The sequence below is a fragment of the Neopsephotus bourkii genome, unplaced genomic scaffold (genome assembly GCF_033783945.1).
Source record: "Neopsephotus bourkii isolate Nb327-2 ecotype Australia unplaced genomic scaffold, CSIRO-AGI_Nbou_v1 NB_1821, whole genome shotgun sequence".
NCBI classification, from domain to species: Eukaryota; Metazoa; Chordata; class Aves; order Psittaciformes; family Psittacidae; genus Neopsephotus; species Neopsephotus bourkii.
In genome coordinates, this window is record NW_026902294.1 from 1,328,021 (window position 1) to 1,344,821 (window position 16,801).

The following is a 16,801-nucleotide window of genomic DNA, read 5'->3' on the forward strand; positions in this document are numbered from 1 at the left end:
GCTATCCTGTATTTAACTAGCTATCAGCCTAATCAAAGGCAAGAGCTCCCACAGAGCTTGGCCCGCGCAGTGGGTGACGGGACCTCTCTGTCCCTCTGCTCCACAACCCCACGGTGCCTCAGTAGCTGCGGGCAGGAACGCGACCAGCTCCAAGTCCCCCGAGAGAGAACCGCACAGCAAAGCGCCACCACCCGGCCCCGAGGGTGTTTGGAGAGCTAAAGATTAACTAACGACAGCCCTCCCGAACGGGAGCCCCAGCAGCACCTCAGCCCTGCCAGGCCCGCCTCGGGCCGGCCCAGCGCGGAGCCGGAGCACAGGCAGGCCTCTCCCTGCAACAGGCCGCGGCACCCCCTCAGCAGCACCGGGCCGGGAGCCGCAGGCGCAGCCTCAAGAGCAACGGGGACTCACCGCCTTCCGCCACCCCATCCCTCCGCGGACGCTGTGGGCTGCCCGGACCCAACATGGCTCCCTGAGGGAAACCCCCGCTTCACACCCGCACTCAAGATGGCGGCCGCGCCGCTCCCGCCAAGAGCCCTCGGCCAGCACCCAAGATGGCAGCCCACAGCTTCAACGTCAGCGGCACCACCAGGATACCTGCCAGAATCCAAGATGGCGGCGCCCGCTGGCGTGAGGCTCGCTCGGGGTCACGTGACGCGGGTGTGGGGGGTGTGGACCGTGTCCCGGCGGAAGCGTGAGGGACCGAGCAGGGCACAGGAGCTGGCAGCGGCGGGAGCGGGCTGGCGCCGCCGGAGCAGACGTGCCGCAGGACGGGAGATACGGCTGCCACCACGGAGCCCGCCAGCGCTAACACGGCGGCGAGCGCCGCTTCGCGGGCCGGGGGCGCCGGGGACCAGGCAGCCTCCCTGCCCCCGCCCAGGATGCCGCGCAGGAAGGTAAGCGCAGCCGGAGAACCAAGGTAGGGCCCAGCGAGGGAACCGGGAGCTCAGGCCGCAGCTCCCCCGTCCTCCCCACCCCCTCCGCTACCTCTCATGGGCACAAAACCGGGGGGGAAATAGCGGCCTTCAGCCCCCAGCGCCCGCCCTGCTCGCTCCCTGATTGGCTACCGCGCAGGCACGCTGGGCGCTTATTGGCCATCTTGCTCGTCACTCATCTCCCTCAACGGTTACCGTTTCCCCTCCCCCGCGCCTGTAGCGCGGCCCGGCTCTTGGGCTGTCCGATTGGCAGGCAGTTGGAGAGCTGCTCTCCTATTGGTCGGACTGCCTTGCCGGACTGGTAGCTGATTGGCTGTAGAGGCTGCCCATCTAGCTCCCCACAATCACCTCCCCGCGCGTGCCTTGTTTCTCCCTTGCTCCCTTCCCCCACCCCTCTCCGTCCGCCCCGGATCGATGCCTCTGTGGGCGCGCGAGCCTGGCGCTGATAGGCTGGTGGCTGACGTCAGTCACGCCCGCCGGCCACGCCCCTTCGCTTTATGAGCGCCTATTGGGTCGTTCTCCCTCTCGGCTCCTCCCACCCGCGTTGTGATTGGCCGGGACGGGCGAGCGTCCGCTGGGTGCAAAACAAAGCGGCGCGGGGCCCTCAGCGACCTCTCTCGCCCTTCCCCTCAGGCGCGTCCGGCCCCGCCGCGCTCCCCTCAGGCCTGGTCGCGGCTTCGGAGGGAGCCTGCGCCCGAGGCGGGGCCTCCCGGGGGCCGCGACCCCGTGGTCCCGGCAGGGAGCGGGCTGGGAGCGCGGGGGGGCTGCCCGCCAGGTCCCGCGGTCGGCTTCTTCCCTCCAAGAGCCGCGCAGGCCGCGGCATGGTGCAGGGGAGCGCGGGGGTTCCCGGGGCGAGGTGAATGCCGCTCCGTTCGCAGCCTCTTCTGGCCCGGCTTCTCCTCAGGCTGACTTTGCGTTCTCTGCCGTGCGTGCACCCTGACACTGCCCTGAACTGAGTGGTGAGGAGTCAGTCCCACCCATTGCTGGAGCCCATCTGTGTCCTGTGGTGCCTTGTGCTCTGCTGGCTGCTGCTGTTGTGAGCTGGCAGACTGAGCGGGAGCGCTTAGCTCGGGGCACATCCTACCCGCGTTCCAGCCTTGAACCTTCATTTACCGGCTGCTTTAAGCACAACCAGCTGTTCTGTGGCCTTGGTGGATCCATTTGCACTGACACTACGCAGTTATTAAACTAAACTATTTTCTCCAGAGGAATGCACTTGATAGTTATTATCGCGTGTGTTGTTGTGTCAGCTTACATGTAGTCCCTAGCACCAAATACGTTACAGTATCAATAACTGCACGTTGCCATGCTCCTGTGCTGATGCCTGGCTCTGTGTCATTGCAGAGGAACGCAGGCAGTAGCTCGGATGGAACAGAGGACTCTGACTTCTCCACTGACCCCGAGCACACCGACAGCTCGGAGAGTGACGGCATGTCCCGGCGGTCTGCCCGCGTGACCCGCTCCTCAGCCAGGCTCAGCCAGAGCTCCCAAGGTGAATGCTTCAAGCAGCCTCTGATGCCCCAAGGATGATGCTCCATGGGCTCCGGGTTCCTGACCTTCAGAACTTCAGTGTGGCGGGTTATACCTAAATAAAACATGCAGGATCACCTGGGAATTAGGTCTTAAAAAGAGGAAAGGTGGTTTGGATGTGGATAGGATGATATTCCTAGGTAATGAAAGCATTGTTGTCTTGCAAAGTAGTTGTTATATTGTTAGGGGAAACGTAATAGTTTTATGAGCAGTATAGGATCACAAAGCCACACACGGGGTCCCAAATGTAGCTCCACACCAGAAGCAATCTTGCTATTCCCAAAGGTTGTCTAAGCAATGATAGTTCTTATCTAAATTAATGGTTCTCTGGCTTTCCAAATGGGAGCTGCATTGTAATTGCTAGTTATAATTAAGAAGGAATTAAGTGCAGAGAAAGCTGATGTGATTCCAGATTCCTTAGTGTTGGTAAAAGTGTCAAAAGATTTAAGCTGGGAAGATCAGAGCATCCCTTTGTGGTGACCATGGGGGGAGAGAACCCGTGGTGATGCCCAGTAGCCAGGGGAAGTACTGACTGGCAGTGGTTGTTACTGTGGGTGCTAATGGTGGTGTTTCTATGGCATTAGATTCCAGCCCAGTTCATAATCCACCATCGTTTGGAGCCGAGGAGCCTGTCTATTCCACGAGGAGGGTGACCCGCAGCCAGCAGCAGCCCGCTCCTGTGACCCCAAAGAAGTACCCGCTCCGGCAGACGCGCTCCTCGGGCTCAGAGACTGAGCAAGTGGTTGACTTCTCTGACAGAGGTAGGCAGGGTGCACTGAGGTGTTAAACCACACATGCTGCTGGGGGGGGGGGTGACTCCGCTCTGAGGACACCGTGCAGTATCCTGAGGACAGAGGGGTTCAGAGGGCTCCAGAGTTGCTTTGTGTATTTTTTGCAAGCTTGCTTTCAGGCAGATTTGTAACATCTTGATCCTTATTCAGACACTAAAAACGCAGCGGATCACGATGAGTCTCCGCCTCGTACCCCCACTGGGAATGCCCCTTCCTCAGAATCTGATATTGATATCTCCAGTCCAAACGTATCCCATGATGAGAGCATTGCCAAGGACATGTCCATGAAGGATTCTGGAAGTGACCTGTCTCACCGCCCTAAGCGCCGCCGCTTCCATGAAAGCTACAATTTCAACATGAAATGTCCCACTCCTGGCTGTAACTCTTTAGGTAATTTCAGCTCCAGGATTAATCTGTTGGGGTTTACCTTCGTGTTGTGATATTCAAAGTGTCCCATCCCCCCCAGTTCAGTTAGACATCCTATAACTGAATTAGGATCAGAAGTATACTGAGAAGTGGGTGTAGAGAAGGGATATGAAGCATAGCTGCAGGTGTATTCTTCCTGGAGTGTTTTCTGGCAAAGAGTGTTTGGGGGTGATAGGGTAAAGAACAAGTGAGGAGATGAGCACAGGAGGAAAATGCAGGCTCTTGCAGGTAGGGTGCTGGTGTCTGCCAGGGGCCCATCTTCAGACACAACTGTTGCAGACCTCAGACAGACCTGGCTGCTTGCACCAGTGCAGCTCTTGAGTTGGCCTGAAAAAGAGTTTCCTTCTTTGCTCTGAAAGCTTGTGCCATGAACCAGGGAGTGTGCTCCTTCTGCCACACTGGTAATAGACTGAGCATGCTCCTTGAAAAGCTCCTGTGAGGGGTCTGCCCACCCGGGATACCTTTTAAACAGAAACTTCTTCAGGAGCATATGTTAAAGGTTGTTTTCTTCCTGATCCTTTGCAGGACACCTGACTGGAAAACATGAGCGACACTTCTCTATATCGGGGTGCCCACTGTACCATAATCTCTCAGCAGACGAGTGCAAGGTAAAGGAGTCTTCTGTTTATCTTCCTCAGTTCTTCACTGCGAGGGTGGTGAAGCACTGCAACAGGTTGCTCAGAGAAGTGGTGAATGCTCCATCCCTGGCAGTGTTCAAGGCCAGGTTGGACAGAGCCTTGGGTGACATGGTCTAGGGTGAGGTGTCCATGCCCATGGCAGGGGGTTGGAACTGGGTGATCTTAAGGTCCTTTCCAACCCAAACCAGTTTGTGATTCTATGGCATTTGTTTTTTGAAACAAAATGCCAAGACCTGTCCTTTGTGAACAGAAAGAGAGTTTACACATTTTAGCTGATGTCTTTAGCTGCAAGACAGCAGCGTTTGTGTCAAACTGTGCATTGCAACTCAGGAAATTCACCTAAGCAGGAAAAGGAAAGGGTGAAGGCCTTGATAGCAGTTTTCTGCAGCACTGACAGGTGAATTTTGGCTTCCAGGTGCGAGCACAGAGCCGGGACAAGCAGATTGAGGAGAGGATGCTGGCCCATCGGCAGGATGACAACAACAGGCACGCCACCAGACACCAGGTGAGTGACCTGCACAGTGGCTGCTTGGTTCAGAGTGCAAGAACCTCAGCTTGGGGTTTCCAGTGGCAATGATTTTCACTTGATTTCCCTTCTTCACTTCCCAGATCAGCTGTTGTGCTCTGACACTCCACATTTATTGTCCCCAGTTTATTTTAGCAAGGACAATTCATTGTATTCCTTAAATGAGAGACTGGGACAGCTGGTGGGAGCAGAGAGGTGGCACTGGTCAGTAATAGTACAAAGGAGGCTGGAGCTGTTCTCAGGATGATCTTTGCTGTGTGCTTTGATGCGTAGGATAAAAGAATTGCTGCAGAACTATAACCTACAATTTTACTGTGACTAAATAGAAAAGAATAAAACTTCAGTTCATGAGCCTTGGACTTGAGCCATGATGACTTCATGAGTCGGGTCCAAGCCTCTCCCTGTGATTAAGCAGTGCATAAGGAGTTCACCCTGTCTTGTGGGATGGAGGTACAGCAAAAGCAAGAAAACCTTCCCGTTGTACCTGCAGTGCCCTCTTACTAGCACAAGGTTTGATTCAGAGGCACCAACCCTCAGCCAGTGAATGTTGGGGCAGAAGCCCTCTAGGGTGGGAAGGTGAAGAATGTCTGACGTGGATGGAGCCTGGGGAAGGTTCCACCTCTGGTTTCTTGCAGGCACCAACAGAGAGACAGCTGCGATACAAGGAGAAAGTAGCGGAGCTCAGGAAGAAGAGGAACTCGGGCCTAAGCAAGGAGCAAAAAGAAAAGTACATGGTAAAAGCAGTCACTTTATTCTTTCATTCCCTCCTGTCCACACTGAGGCCGCAAAGCGGGAGTTTGTTTCTCCCAGTCGTCCTGCAACATTCCCACCTAAAACGCTGCAGGATCCAACAGCTTGGTAGCAGCATGGCAGCGAAACCTCTTCTTTTCTTGTCCTAGGAGCACAGACAAACCTATGGCAATACCAGGGAGCCTCTGCTCGAAAACCTGACGAGTGAGTATGACCTCGAGCTGTTCCGAAGAGCACAAGCACGGGCATCGGAGGACCTGGTGAGACTTCGAACTCCTCACGTGGCTCATAGCAGATGTCTGTCTCAGAAGCGTGAATGCTGTCTGGGTTTTGCTGTGCAGGTAGAACCAGAGTTTGTAAGAAGAGCAGCTACAGCCCAGCCAAGCCAGTGAAGTTCCACTAGGGGAAATGATGAAGTGTCAGTCGTTCAGAGGGTTGACTGGAAGTGCAGCTGGAGTGCATTGGCAGTCCTGAATGCTACAGTGCCTCTGGGATATCTGAGGCAGAGCATTAGGCTGTAGCCTCTTCATACAGATTAGGAAAGAAGCATGAAGTGCGGCAAGGAGGTTGCACTGCTTTCATGGCAGGGGGAGTGTGATCCTAGTGCTAGTATGCTCTTAAGTGCTGATTCACAGGACATTTCCTGATGAAATGAATGGTCAGTACCTGTGTTTGACTGAAGAGCAATGTGGGAGGGGTCATTAGATGTGGCCACACCAAAAGATGAATTTAGAAGACCTGAAGTAAATGATTTCTTTGGAGAAATAAATAGGACCCTTCCTCTCTACCTTCTGGGTTTTTTAGCTATTTTAAATCCTGATCCACTCTTTCCTTTGCAGGAGAAGCTGCGGCTCCAGGGCCAGATCACAGAGGGCAGCAATATGATCAAAACCATCGCTTTTGGCCGTTACGAGCTGGATACGTGGTATCATTCCCCCTATCCGGAGGAATATGCTCGGCTGGGGCGTCTCTACATGTGTGAGTTCTGCCTCAAGTACATGAAGAGCCAGACAATACTGCGCAGGCACATGGTAAGGGCAGAGCTGATTCCTGACCTTTACATCCCATAGAATCATAGAATGGTTTGGGTTCGAAAGGACCTTAAGATCACCCAGTTCCAACCCCCTGCCATGGGCAGGGACACCTCATGCTAAACCATGGCACCCAGGCATCTGTCCAACCTGGCCTTGAGCACTGCAGGGATGGGGCAGCCACAGCTTCTCTGGGCACCCTGTGCCAGCGCCTCAGCACCCTCACAGGGAAGAGCTTGTGCCTTAGATCCAACCTGAACTTCCCCTGTAAACATTCTAAACCATGACTGTTGTTAGCTCAGTTGCTCACTCTAAGAGGTGAGAAGCCTGCATCTTTCCTGGTATATCCAGTAGCTGTTGTAACCTCTTATGCCCTTGGAATATGGGTGTCACCCTAACTTTGTTTTCCTGTCATAGGCAAAATGTGTTTGGAAACATCCACCGGGTGATGAAATCTACCGCAAAGGTTCCATTTCGGTGTTTGAAGTGGATGGCAAAAAGAACAAGGTAACAAACCGCCATGGTTGGGCCACTCTTGAGTGTGGAGCTGTCCTGGGTTCAGCTGTAATAGTTCTTTTTCTCCTTCTTAGTAGCTCGTGCAGTGCTGGGTTGTTCTGCTTTAGTCTAAGAGCAGTGCTGATAATACACCAATGTTATTAGTTTCTGCTAAGTAATGCTTGTGCTGTTCGGGGCATGCAGAGGTTGATATTGCAAACATCAGTTCCCCCCCTTAGGAAGCCAGGCTTACCAAGGTTCATTCGAAATGGAATTGTTTCCTGGCCCAGCTGCTCTGTTTGAATGACTGTACGTCATTGCTCAGATGGTTCAGAATTTTCCTGTCATTTCCCATGTCTTTGTCCATGCTTGGGATGTTCCACTGTAATAAAGGGGCATATCCCATTCTCCTTTTGCTTCTAGATCTACTGTCAAAACCTGTGTCTGCTGGCAAAGCTTTTCTTGGACCATAAAACACTGTATTACGATGTTGAGCCCTTCCTCTTCTATGTCATGACAGAAGCTGACAACACTGGCTGTCACCTGATAGGATATTTCTCCAAGGTTAGTTGAACATACATAAACATTACTACTCACTAGAGTGAGATTCAGGACAACAATTATCAGCACTGAATCTCTCCTCCAATCCTGCAGTCTTAGGATTCATTGCTTTTAGGAATAGACAAAGTTTCAAAACTGATGTGCATGAATTGCTCTTACTGTTTGCTGCAGGTATTGAGGTGCTTTGCTGTAGGCATAAGTAAGGATAAAGAAAATGTAAACAATGTAGAGAAAAATACATTGAAATAGCTATTAGTCACCATCTTTTTTTGTCTGAACATTTCAATCTACACCGTGTGCTTTTAATGCTGCTGTTGTTTTCTTGTTGCATGTAAAGCTGGCAGATGACAGAGGTGGTGGTGAAAGTGTCACTGGCTCCTCAGTACAACTCCTTGTCCAGCCACTCGAGAACTAAAATTGTGCCCCAACCCCCCTATCTAATGGCTCTTGAAGTGAGAAACACTGAACTAGGTTGGGAGCTGAAGGATGATCATGTTACTTGTTGTTAGGCAGGTTTTTCTGCTGTTTCTCCTTCCACTTGTATTTGTATCAGTTGCACAGGCTTGTTCAGTCTGTTGGATTATGATATACCCATTGCTTGTACAGACCTAGACCTGTTCTTCCTCTCTCATCTTGTGTTTAGGAGAAGAATTCTTTCCTCAACTACAATGTTTCCTGTATCCTGACGATGCCTCAATACATGAGGCAAGGCTACGGCAAAATGCTCATTGACTTCAGTAAGTAAAGTTCTGCAAACATCCTGTTGCCAAGAAATCGAACAGATCTGTGGTGGTGGTTGAGCAGTTTTCATCCAGAGATGATTTCTGCATGTGCCAAAGAGGCTGATGGTCAGGAGAGGGCGGCTTAGGAAGGATAAATAGGTTTTCTTTCCTTTGCAGGCTATTTGCTTTCAAAAGTAGAAGAAAAAGTTGGCTCTCCAGAACGCCCTCTGTCTGATTTGGGGCTCATCAGCTACCGTAGTTACTGGAAGGAAGTTCTTCTTCGTTACCTGCATAACTTCCAAGGAAAAGAGATCTCTATAAAAGGTATAGTTTCCAGCTAAATAGCTCGTTGTGAACTGGTTCAAGAACACAGCTATGCAGCTCACCCAGGTTCCTCAGTTCTGAGGCAGGTGGAGGATTATACCTTACTAACTTGGATGCTAAAATTAGTTAGCAGTCATTGATCCTCAAGAGTGAATCAAGCAAAGGCAAGTTGGATGCCAGTGATACAGATAACTGGGGTGGTCAAAAGGGTACCAAGTACAGCAGCAACAGTAATACTGCGCATACCTCCTTGCTATGTGCAGGGCACTTTGGGTGGTTCACTTCAAAAGGAGTTGCATAAAACTTGGAGTTGTGAACCACCAGGTAGGTACAGGTGCAGGAAACGTGTTTCTGCTCTGACATAAACTGATCCTGCTTTGCAGAAATCAGCCAGGAGACTGCAGTAAACCCTGTCGACATTGTGAGCACGTTGCAGGCGCTTCAGATGCTCAAGTACTGGAAGGGCAAACACCTGGTCCTCAAAAGACAGGTAAGGTTTGTGACTGCAGCTCAGGGGTTTTGTTTCTGTCTGTTAGGTTCAGACAAACCTGCTGAAGCCAGTATTTCCTTTGCACTGTGCTGGGCTTTCCAGCCTTTTCATTCCAGTGGGGGAGCACTGTAATTGTCAGGTGCAGTAACTGATAACATAGGTGGGCATCCAAACTGATCCTTCAGCAGTGTAGAAATATGTTGTATTGATCTTCCTTTCCAGTGTGTGGAATAACATTGCACATTATGTAAGTGGCTTTTTAGGGGAGCAATGGATCCACATTCCCATCATGGTCCTTATAATGCCTGGCCCTTAGTGGGCAGATGGATGATGTAAAGTGAACTGAACGAATGGAATCCTGAATGAGTCCTGTTTGTACCCTCATTAGACATGAAACAAGTGGTTTATAAATGCGCAAACATGACATGTTCCCTCGTTGACACTTCACTTTGTAGCTAACAGCACCCTTATCAGTGTGATTGGAAGGGCTTCAAGGAAGCATTGTGGAGGAAATGTTACTTTTCCAGGTGAAGCAGTTAGAAGGCAGTTTGTCATCTTCTGCTTTGTGAGCTTAGATGTGTGGTGTTGTAGCATGGATAATTCTCTAGTGTGGATTTGTTTTAACCTGCGCATTCATGCTCTCTTCCTTAGGATCTGATTGATGAATGGATAGCCAAAGAGGCAAAAAGATCCAACAGCAATAAGATAATGGATCCCAGCTGTTTGAAATGGACCCCTCCGAAGGGAACTTAACTGTGTCTGATTCCTGAAGCCAGTGAACCCCAGCAGTAGGAATTACCCTAGGGATCTCTGTTGTATCTGTTGCTGTTGTGATTGGCTGGTACAGTACCCTCCTGAAAGATCAGTTCCCCTTGGTACTGTTCTGGCCCAGATCTTTTGTGCACACCGCAGACGCTGGTTCTGAGGAACTTTATGTTTCGGCCTCAATGAGGTTGCAAGGATTGGATCTGTATAGGACCCAAACGAAGCTCCGAGCAGCACTGGCCCAAGGAGTTCTGATATCTGGTACTGTACCTGTCCAGTCACTGGTCTTACCCTCATGTTCTTATTCCGATGAGGTTGTGTTGTGTTCTATAATCTGGTTGTTTCTTCCTTCAGGTTCTTTGCATTCTAAGTAACGGAGGTAACTTCTGTGGCTTTTGAACAAGGTCTAAAACTGCTTGTTTGGGGAAGGTCTGGTTTTCCAACAAGCTGCAGTTACACTGACTTCAGCATTTTTAACTAGTCGGATGGACTGTTCTACTCCATGTATCAAATAGCTTTAGGAAGATAATATACCACCTCTTTCAGCAGTGTTTTCCATAGAATATAGCAGGGCTTCACATAGTTAATATTGTACAGTCAGAAGCTTGCATATCTTGTAACTGAGTGGTGTGATTCTTAGTGTTACCCTGGAGGAGTCGAGGCCAAGTGTGTGAGAACATCGAGGTCTGAGATGTTTCATAGAGTTGCTCTTGATGTGCACTCCTGGAGCTACTGCAGTACCACGTCTGGTGGAGAGACCTCTGGGATTAGCAGTTTTTCCTGGTTTCTCTCTTGGATCCTTTACACAAACAGCCTGTTGTGTGTTTCACTGGAGATACTTCTCCCGGAGCAGTCTTCCCTGACTTGCAGGTCTCTTTGCATTGGAGAGGCTTTTCTCCTCTAGACTGAAGAAATAAGATCTTTAGCCAGACTCTTTGCTGGCCTTGTCCAAACAGCCACAGAAACTCTCCAATGCCAAGCTCATCAGTTGGTGGCTTGCCTACAGTGGCCATTCTGTGCATCAGTGGCAGCTCCTGTTAGCTGTGTGGATGGTTTGCTTCTCTGACAGTGCATCCTTGTTTGTCTTTGTAAAACAACAAAGCTTTTACTTCCTCTCTGTCATCAGCACCACTGGAAGAAACTCCTACAATGGCTTTCAAGTATAACCACTGTTCTTGTGCCACAAGTTCCCTATATGGCTCCAGCATGATTAAAAGGAGGGGGCAATCTTGGGGTAGATGATGGCAGCGTCATATAGTGCTGATTTCATTTAGACCTTCCAATGCTTCCTCATGGAATGGTGGCTGAAATGAAGCGCTTGCAGTGTACTGGTAGGTAGGAGCCATTTCCTATTAACCACTGCCCATCCTAATGTGGGAAAGTTCTCTCTCACTCTCCTGATGGTGTCTGCCTTTCTCTGCCTCCTCCAAAACCGATCATCTATCTACATGGTGTAGACCTTGTGGGCATTACTGAATTTTGCTGTCTCGTGCCCTTTGCTCCTGTATTGTGACTACACGATATTCATGAAACTATCCAACAAAGCAATCTCTTGTGGAGTGGGGAAGAAGGCCATTCGTGTGCAGAAGCTGAACCTTGTTCCCATGATGTGGTAGAATGTGCTGTTCTTGTATCTCCTTCCAATAAAGCATGTTCTCTGCTCAGCTTGGGGCCTGCCCTGGTTCCTTCTGGTGCTCAGCCAGGTGCCGTTTTGCCGCGGGGACACCACGGGCCGGGAGCTGAGCGGGCGGGCGGCAGGACCCGGGGAGGGCGGGGTTGGCCGGAGAAATTAGGGGGTGGAAATTAGGAAATTAGGAGGCTGTTGTGCCTATAAAAGGAGGAAGGGGCGGGGCGATTTCTATAAAAGGAGGGGGCGGAACCAGTAGGGCGTGGCCATGTCCATACAAAGAACGGGGGGGCAGGAATTGTTCCTCAACTCCATCTAAACCTGCCCTGGTGCAGCTTGAGGCCGGTTCCTCTGGTCCCATCCCTTGCTCCTTGGGAGCAGAGCCCAGCCCCTCCCGGCTCCATCCTCCTGTCAGGCTCTTGTAGGGAGCCATCAGGTCCCCCCTGAGCCTTCTCTTCTCCAGACTGAGCCCCCCAGGTCCCTCAGCCCTTCCCTATCACAGTTGTGCTCCAGGCCCTGCACCAGCCCCATTCCCTTCTCTGGCCCTGCTCCAGCCCCTCAATGTCTCTCTTGTAGCGAGGGGCCCAGTGCAGCGGGTGATCGCCAGGAACATCCCATTCTGCTTCCCAGCGCCACCCATCAGCCCCTCCCCGGAGCACCCACGTATGTGCCCCACAAGAGCCTCGCACCCCCCAGCCTGGAGGCAGCCCCGCACTGGGGCCCAGAGCCAGCAGCCTGGTAATTACAGATGCTCAATTAGTGACAGCAGGGAGCTTCCTTAACAAAGCACATTAATTACAGGCAATGTGCTCCACTGAGATCCAAAGGGATGAATGAAGACCAGGACCACCTGGGCTGGTACCACCCCCCCAGCACAGGCTGTGCTGCAGCATCCCCATGGCTTGGCAGACACACGTTGTCCAGCCAGGACTGGGATGTCAGCACCAGCCTGTGGGGAGGGGCCCTCTGCAGAGCAGGGAGATAAAGCCTGTCCCTGTTTGGGGTCACACTGTCAGCAGGGGTTTGTGACAGGCTTTGTGATGGGGTGGCTTGTGGGGAGGAAGCCAATGTGCTTGAAGTGCCATCCTCAAACAATGGGTATGGTGCTCAGCAGCTGCAGGGTCTGTGTCCCTGTGTATCCAGGCGGCCCTGCCTTGGCAGGGGGTTGGAGCAGGTCATCTCCTTCCAGCCCCGATGATTCTGTGATCCAATGGGGTCGAGGGCAGGGACGTGCGGGAGAAACCATCCTGAGGAGCACGGAGCTCACGGCCTCTCCTCAACCACGTTGTAGTACTCTGTGGGGAGAAAGGAGGAGCTGGGGGCTGCCCAAGGGCACTCCAGACCCCATGGACGGAGGGAGCAGGGGGGGCTCAGCCTCTGCCCGGGTTGATGCATGGCTGGGGCAAGGTGAGAGCATTGCCCTGGAGGGCCATGGGGAGGACGCATCCTTACCCGATGCTGGTGGGATGCTGGCTCCCACGGTCCCGGTGGCGCTGGGGGGTGGGGGAGGCGGTACCGCGCTGCGGGAGGGGAGTGAGGACAGGAGCAAGGGTGAGCCCTCGTGTCCCGCCTCGGGCTGGAGCCCTCTTACACCGCATGGGAGGCCCAAAGCAGCGCCCCCGTTACTCACAGCTCCGCATCCTCAGCTCCTGAGCCCAGGTACCGCACGGCCGCCGGCCCCCGCTCCTGTGCCGGGCCCGGCCATGCCAGGACGGGAGGGGGCCAGGGGTAGGGGATGTAGTGGTGGTGGAACACCACGGCCTCCTCTCCCTCCGCCGTCTGCAAAGGCCCCTCCATGGCCTGCAGGGAGGAACAAGAGCCCCCCTTCAGCAGCCGTTTCCCAAAGGCACCAGCAAGGGAACTCCCATGGAGCCACAGCACGGCTCCATCCCACCCCATGGTCAGACCCTGCGAGAAGTCTGCTGGGGATGCACGGAGGTGGCAGCCCCATGGATGGGACCTCAGAATGCAGCTGGGAAGAGCCAGCTGGATCTGAGCACTGCGACGCAACGGGCGCAGGCTTTGGCTGGAGGTGGCTTTGAACCGGAGCCCTGCATCGGTGTCAGCCCCGTGTCGGTGTCAGCCCCGTGCCGGTGTCAGACCCGTGCCCTGCATCACCTGTGAGCAGCCCGGCTGCGATCTGTGCCGGCAGAGCCGGGGCCAAGCCAGCACAAAGAGCCCCTGAGGGCTGCAGAGCTTTAACTGAGCGGGGCTGGAACCAGCCAGGAGGGGCCTCGTGCTGTGCCGGAGCAGAACCTGCACATCCGCTCTCCTGAGCTCCTCTGCGAGGGTCCCTTTGCTCACCCTTTTGCTCCTCTTCGTGGGCCCTTGGCCCATCCAGCACCCCCGAGCCTTACCTGGGCAGCGGCTGGGGATGGCCCAAGCCCAAAGGCCGTCAGCGCTGACAGAGCCAGGCTGTTCATCAGCACCTGGTGCATCTGGGAGCTCTGGATCATCATCAGCTCCATGAAACCTGCTGGGGAGGCAGGGCCCTGCGTCAGAGGGACCAGAGCAAGGGCACCAGCAGCAGAGCCTGGGCTGGGGCGGGCCGGGGCTTGTCCCTGTGCCGCAGCAGTGGGAGCGAAGCCAGGCTCCCCCCAGCCCTGGAAGGCCCAGGTGGCACTGCAAGATTATTTGTGCGTGGGTACAGCTCCATTGCAGCCCTCTCCTCCCCTGCAAGTGTGATTGAACATCTGCTGTGGCTTGCTGGAGGCTGCTCCCAGGAGGTGACCCGCGGTGCTGGAGGCATCAGCCTTCCCACCCCTGTGCAGGAGGATGGCTCTGGTGCTGGCAGCGCTCAGTGCCTTGGCAGCGGCAGCAGAGCTGGTGTCCTGGGGCTGGCACCGCACGGGGGCACGGCCTCAGCTCAGCACAGGGAGCTCAGAACCCCTCAAAGGAGGCAGGAGCTGGGGCTGGGCCATGGGGGCTGCTCCCATCTCTGTTCCCAGGACCTGTGGCCTGTGGAGCTGGGTCCAGCAGAGGAGCAGGATGGGGGTGCTCGGTGCTCCCCAGCTCCTGCTTTGGCTCCACATGAGGAGCTGGGGTCCAGAGCTGCCATCATGTGCAGGTGCTCACCCCAGTGCCCTCGGCTAGATGCTGAAGCCATGGGGCAGCTGCTGAGGGCAGTCCCGCTCTGCATCCCCATTAAAACACCCCCATGTGCCGCAGGCATGAGCTTCCCATACAAAACACCTCCTGGAGGGGCTGCCCCGGAGGTCCTGTCGTGCATAAGCCCTGTGAGCCCCTGCTAGCCTCAGCCAGGGTAAAGAAGGGTTTGGGCATCCCTGTACCCCAAGTGTCAGATCCCAAAACGCCTTCACAGCCGCAGGGATGTGCTCCCAGGGCACCCATCCTGCCCTCCAGCGAGGAGCACGGATTGCAGCACGAGTGGGAGGTGCCTGGAGCTGGATCCATGAGGGAACGGGCCAGCAGCCAGGCACTGAGCAGGGAGGAGAAGGTACATAAAGGGCTGGCAGCTCCTGATGGATCCCTCCCATCCCAATGGATAAGCACCACAGGGCTGTGAGATGCCGGGCTGGGGTCTGTGTTCTCACTCCAGTTTTCAGCGTGCCCATTGTTCTGTGTATCCTTAAAGGCAGCTCAACCTTCCCCCCTTCCCTCAACCCATAGCAAGCCCCAGGCCCCACAACCTCCCCATCTCTACTCTCTGCTCCCCTCTCCATCTGGATGGATCCTGGCTTGTATGAGGTTGGGTGAAGCCCCCACAGTTGGTCTTTGCTCCTGCCTGCACATCCCATGGGCTTGGGGCTGGCATGTGTCCCACTCCCATCCCACCTCCCATGGCCAAGGAGGCGGTGCCGCCCTGGCTGACCCTGGTGATGCTCCCATCTCCATCCCCACGTGAAACGGGGATTTGGAGAGCAACGAGAGATGGATTTCAACAAACAGCCCCAAACCATTCTCTGGGAGCGTCCTGGTGCGGCCAAAGCCAGCCCCGGCTTCCAGGGTGGTTTAAAGCACCCGAAATCGCATCCCATGGGATCCGTGGCGGTGCAGCCGGCTCTGAGGCTGCGGAGGGTGGGCTCAGCCCCAGTGCCCCCCCCTCCCCGTGCTGGGCAGCGGGAGGAGGTCGAGGTTAACCCGCGTTAACGCCGCATCCATCACGCACCTCCGCGGACGCGCGGGGCTCCGGGGCCGGGCTCCAGCGGTGGGGCGGGCCCGGGGAGCTGCTGCAGGATCCACACCGGCGGCCGGGGCTGGAAGGGAGGGAGGAAAACCCGGGGTCTCCGCGCTCGGGTCAAGGCAGTGCCCGGGGCCGGAGGAGCGGATCTTGCGCTGGTCCCTGCCTCCCCATCCCTGTAACTGGGGTGAACGGCGCCCCTGGGGACCTGTTCCTGTGCACAGGCGGCATCCCCAGTGCCCCAGGGAGGCATCCTGCAGAGAGCAGACCCCAGTGCCCCCCCCAAACCCCCACCGCATCCCATTTTCCTAACCCTTTCCTCAGCAGCATCCCCTAAACGCAGAGGCAGGGCGGCTCTCCCGGGCTTACCCTGCTGGGGAGGATGCAGGTCCCTGCTGGGGTGTCCCTGCAGAGCCCACGGGGGTCCCCCGCTGCTCCCAGCTCCATGGCTGGGCCCGGCAGGGCAATGGGATGAGGGAGCTGGAGCAGTGCTCGTTGCTAGAGCTGCCCTAGGAGCAGCCAAACAAACCCTGCCCGCGGGAGGAGTGTCCCTGGGCTGGGTTTCCCTGCGGTGTGGCCCTAGGATAACCCCCCCAGTGCACAGGGCTGCGGGGCAGGGGTGCTTGGTGCCCCCCATGGGGTTTCCCCAGAGAGAAGGGCCGGGAGCAGGGGGTGAGGGTTTACCTGAGCCCTGCTGCTGCTCCCAGGCACTGGGAGCTGGTCCCAGGGCTGGGGCTGCTCAGCCCCACCGGCAGCACCTCACAGCTTCTGGCTTTGGGACCTGTTCTAAAATCCCAAGTCCCAACACGCTGTGGTCTCCACAGGTCCCGTCCATGGCTGCTGGTGGGGTACGGGTCTGCTCCTGCCCCGTGCCCCGTGCTCCTGGTGCCTGTTTCCCGGTCTCTGGGGCTGCATTCCTGAACTGGGAGGTGTTCGGGGATGCTGCATCTGGGCAGCTGATAGCAACACAAAGGAGCTTAGGGGGCTGAGGTCCAACCCCTTCCACTGGAGCAGCTTGCTCCAAGCCCCTGTGTCCAACCTGGCCTTGAGCA

The 16,801-nt window shown here is 55.0% G+C and overlaps 3 protein-coding genes across 7 annotated transcripts in view; 1 reads left to right on the forward strand and 2 right to left on the reverse strand.

The window, feature by feature from the left end:
- Window positions 1-722, reverse strand: part of FAM117A (family with sequence similarity 117 member A) — a 24,606-nt gene extending 23,884 nt beyond the window's left edge. For 2 of the 4 annotated variants that reach the window (XM_061343172.1, XM_061343170.1), the window contains exon 1: window positions 409-495. The gene's annotated coding sequence lies outside the window, so the exon portion shown is untranslated. Of the gene's footprint in view, window positions 1-408; window positions 496-594 lie in introns of those variants that run through there. The other 2 variants (XM_061343175.1, XM_061343171.1) reach the window with 2 other exon arrangements.
- Window positions 676-11,645, forward strand: KAT7 (lysine acetyltransferase 7). Of its 2 annotated transcripts, XM_061343167.1 has the most exons (15): window positions 676-893; window positions 2,277-2,424; window positions 3,047-3,223; window positions 3,404-3,643; window positions 4,205-4,287; window positions 4,733-4,822; window positions 5,479-5,577; window positions 5,743-5,853; window positions 6,433-6,624; window positions 7,042-7,131; window positions 7,543-7,683; window positions 8,324-8,417; window positions 8,580-8,726; window positions 9,110-9,216; window positions 9,868-11,645. In XM_061343167.1, the coding sequence occupies exons 1-15, from the start codon at window positions 879-881 to the stop codon at window positions 9,967-9,969; spliced, it is 1,836 nt and encodes a 611-aa protein (XP_061199151.1). In that variant the 5' UTR covers window positions 676-878; the 3' UTR covers window positions 9,970-11,645. The 2 variants fall into 2 exon arrangements, with proteins under 2 accessions (XP_061199151.1, XP_061199150.1); XM_061343166.1 differs by lacking the exon at window positions 676-893 and having other exon boundaries at window positions 2,253-2,424.
- Window positions 11,646-12,333: 688 nt separating this feature from the next.
- Window positions 12,334-16,255, reverse strand: PRR29 (proline rich 29). Its single transcript, XM_061343180.1, has 6 exons — window positions 16,119-16,255; window positions 15,738-15,825; window positions 13,966-14,081; window positions 13,239-13,408; window positions 13,061-13,128; window positions 12,334-12,903 (listed from the first exon to the last, which is right to left on the reverse strand). Exons 1-6 carry the CDS (start codon window positions 16,194-16,196, stop codon window positions 12,872-12,874), a joined length of 552 nt encoding a protein of 183 aa, XP_061199164.1. The 5' UTR covers window positions 16,197-16,255; the 3' UTR covers window positions 12,334-12,871.
- Window positions 16,256-16,801: the final 546 nt, after the last annotated feature.

Excerpts from the sequence above, each read along its gene's own strand:
- KAT7 (XM_061343166.1), top strand. The coding sequence starts at position 2,253 with ATGCCTGGCTCTGTGTCATTGCAGAGGAACGCAGGCAGTAGCTCGGAT. Across the intron at positions 4,823-5,478 it reads GGCACGCCACCAGACACCAG|GCACCAACAGAGAGACAGCT; the intron begins GTGAGTGACCTG and ends GGTTTCTTGCAG. Across the intron at positions 5,854-6,432 it reads CACGGGCATCGGAGGACCTG|GAGAAGCTGCGGCTCCAGGG; the intron begins GTGAGACTTCGA and ends TTTCCTTTGCAG.
- PRR29 (XM_061343180.1), bottom strand. The coding sequence starts at position 16,196 with ATGGAGCTGGGAGCAGCGGGGGACCCCCGTGGGCTCTGCAGGGACACC. Across the intron at positions 13,129-13,238 it reads GGAGCTGAGGATGCGGAGCT|CGCGGTACCGCCTCCCCCAC; the intron begins GTGAGTAACGGG and ends CCCCTCCCGCAG. Across the intron at positions 12,904-13,060 it reads CAGCATCCCACCAGCATCGG|AGTACTACAACGTGGTTGAG; the intron begins GTAAGGATGCGT and ends TTCTCCCCACAG.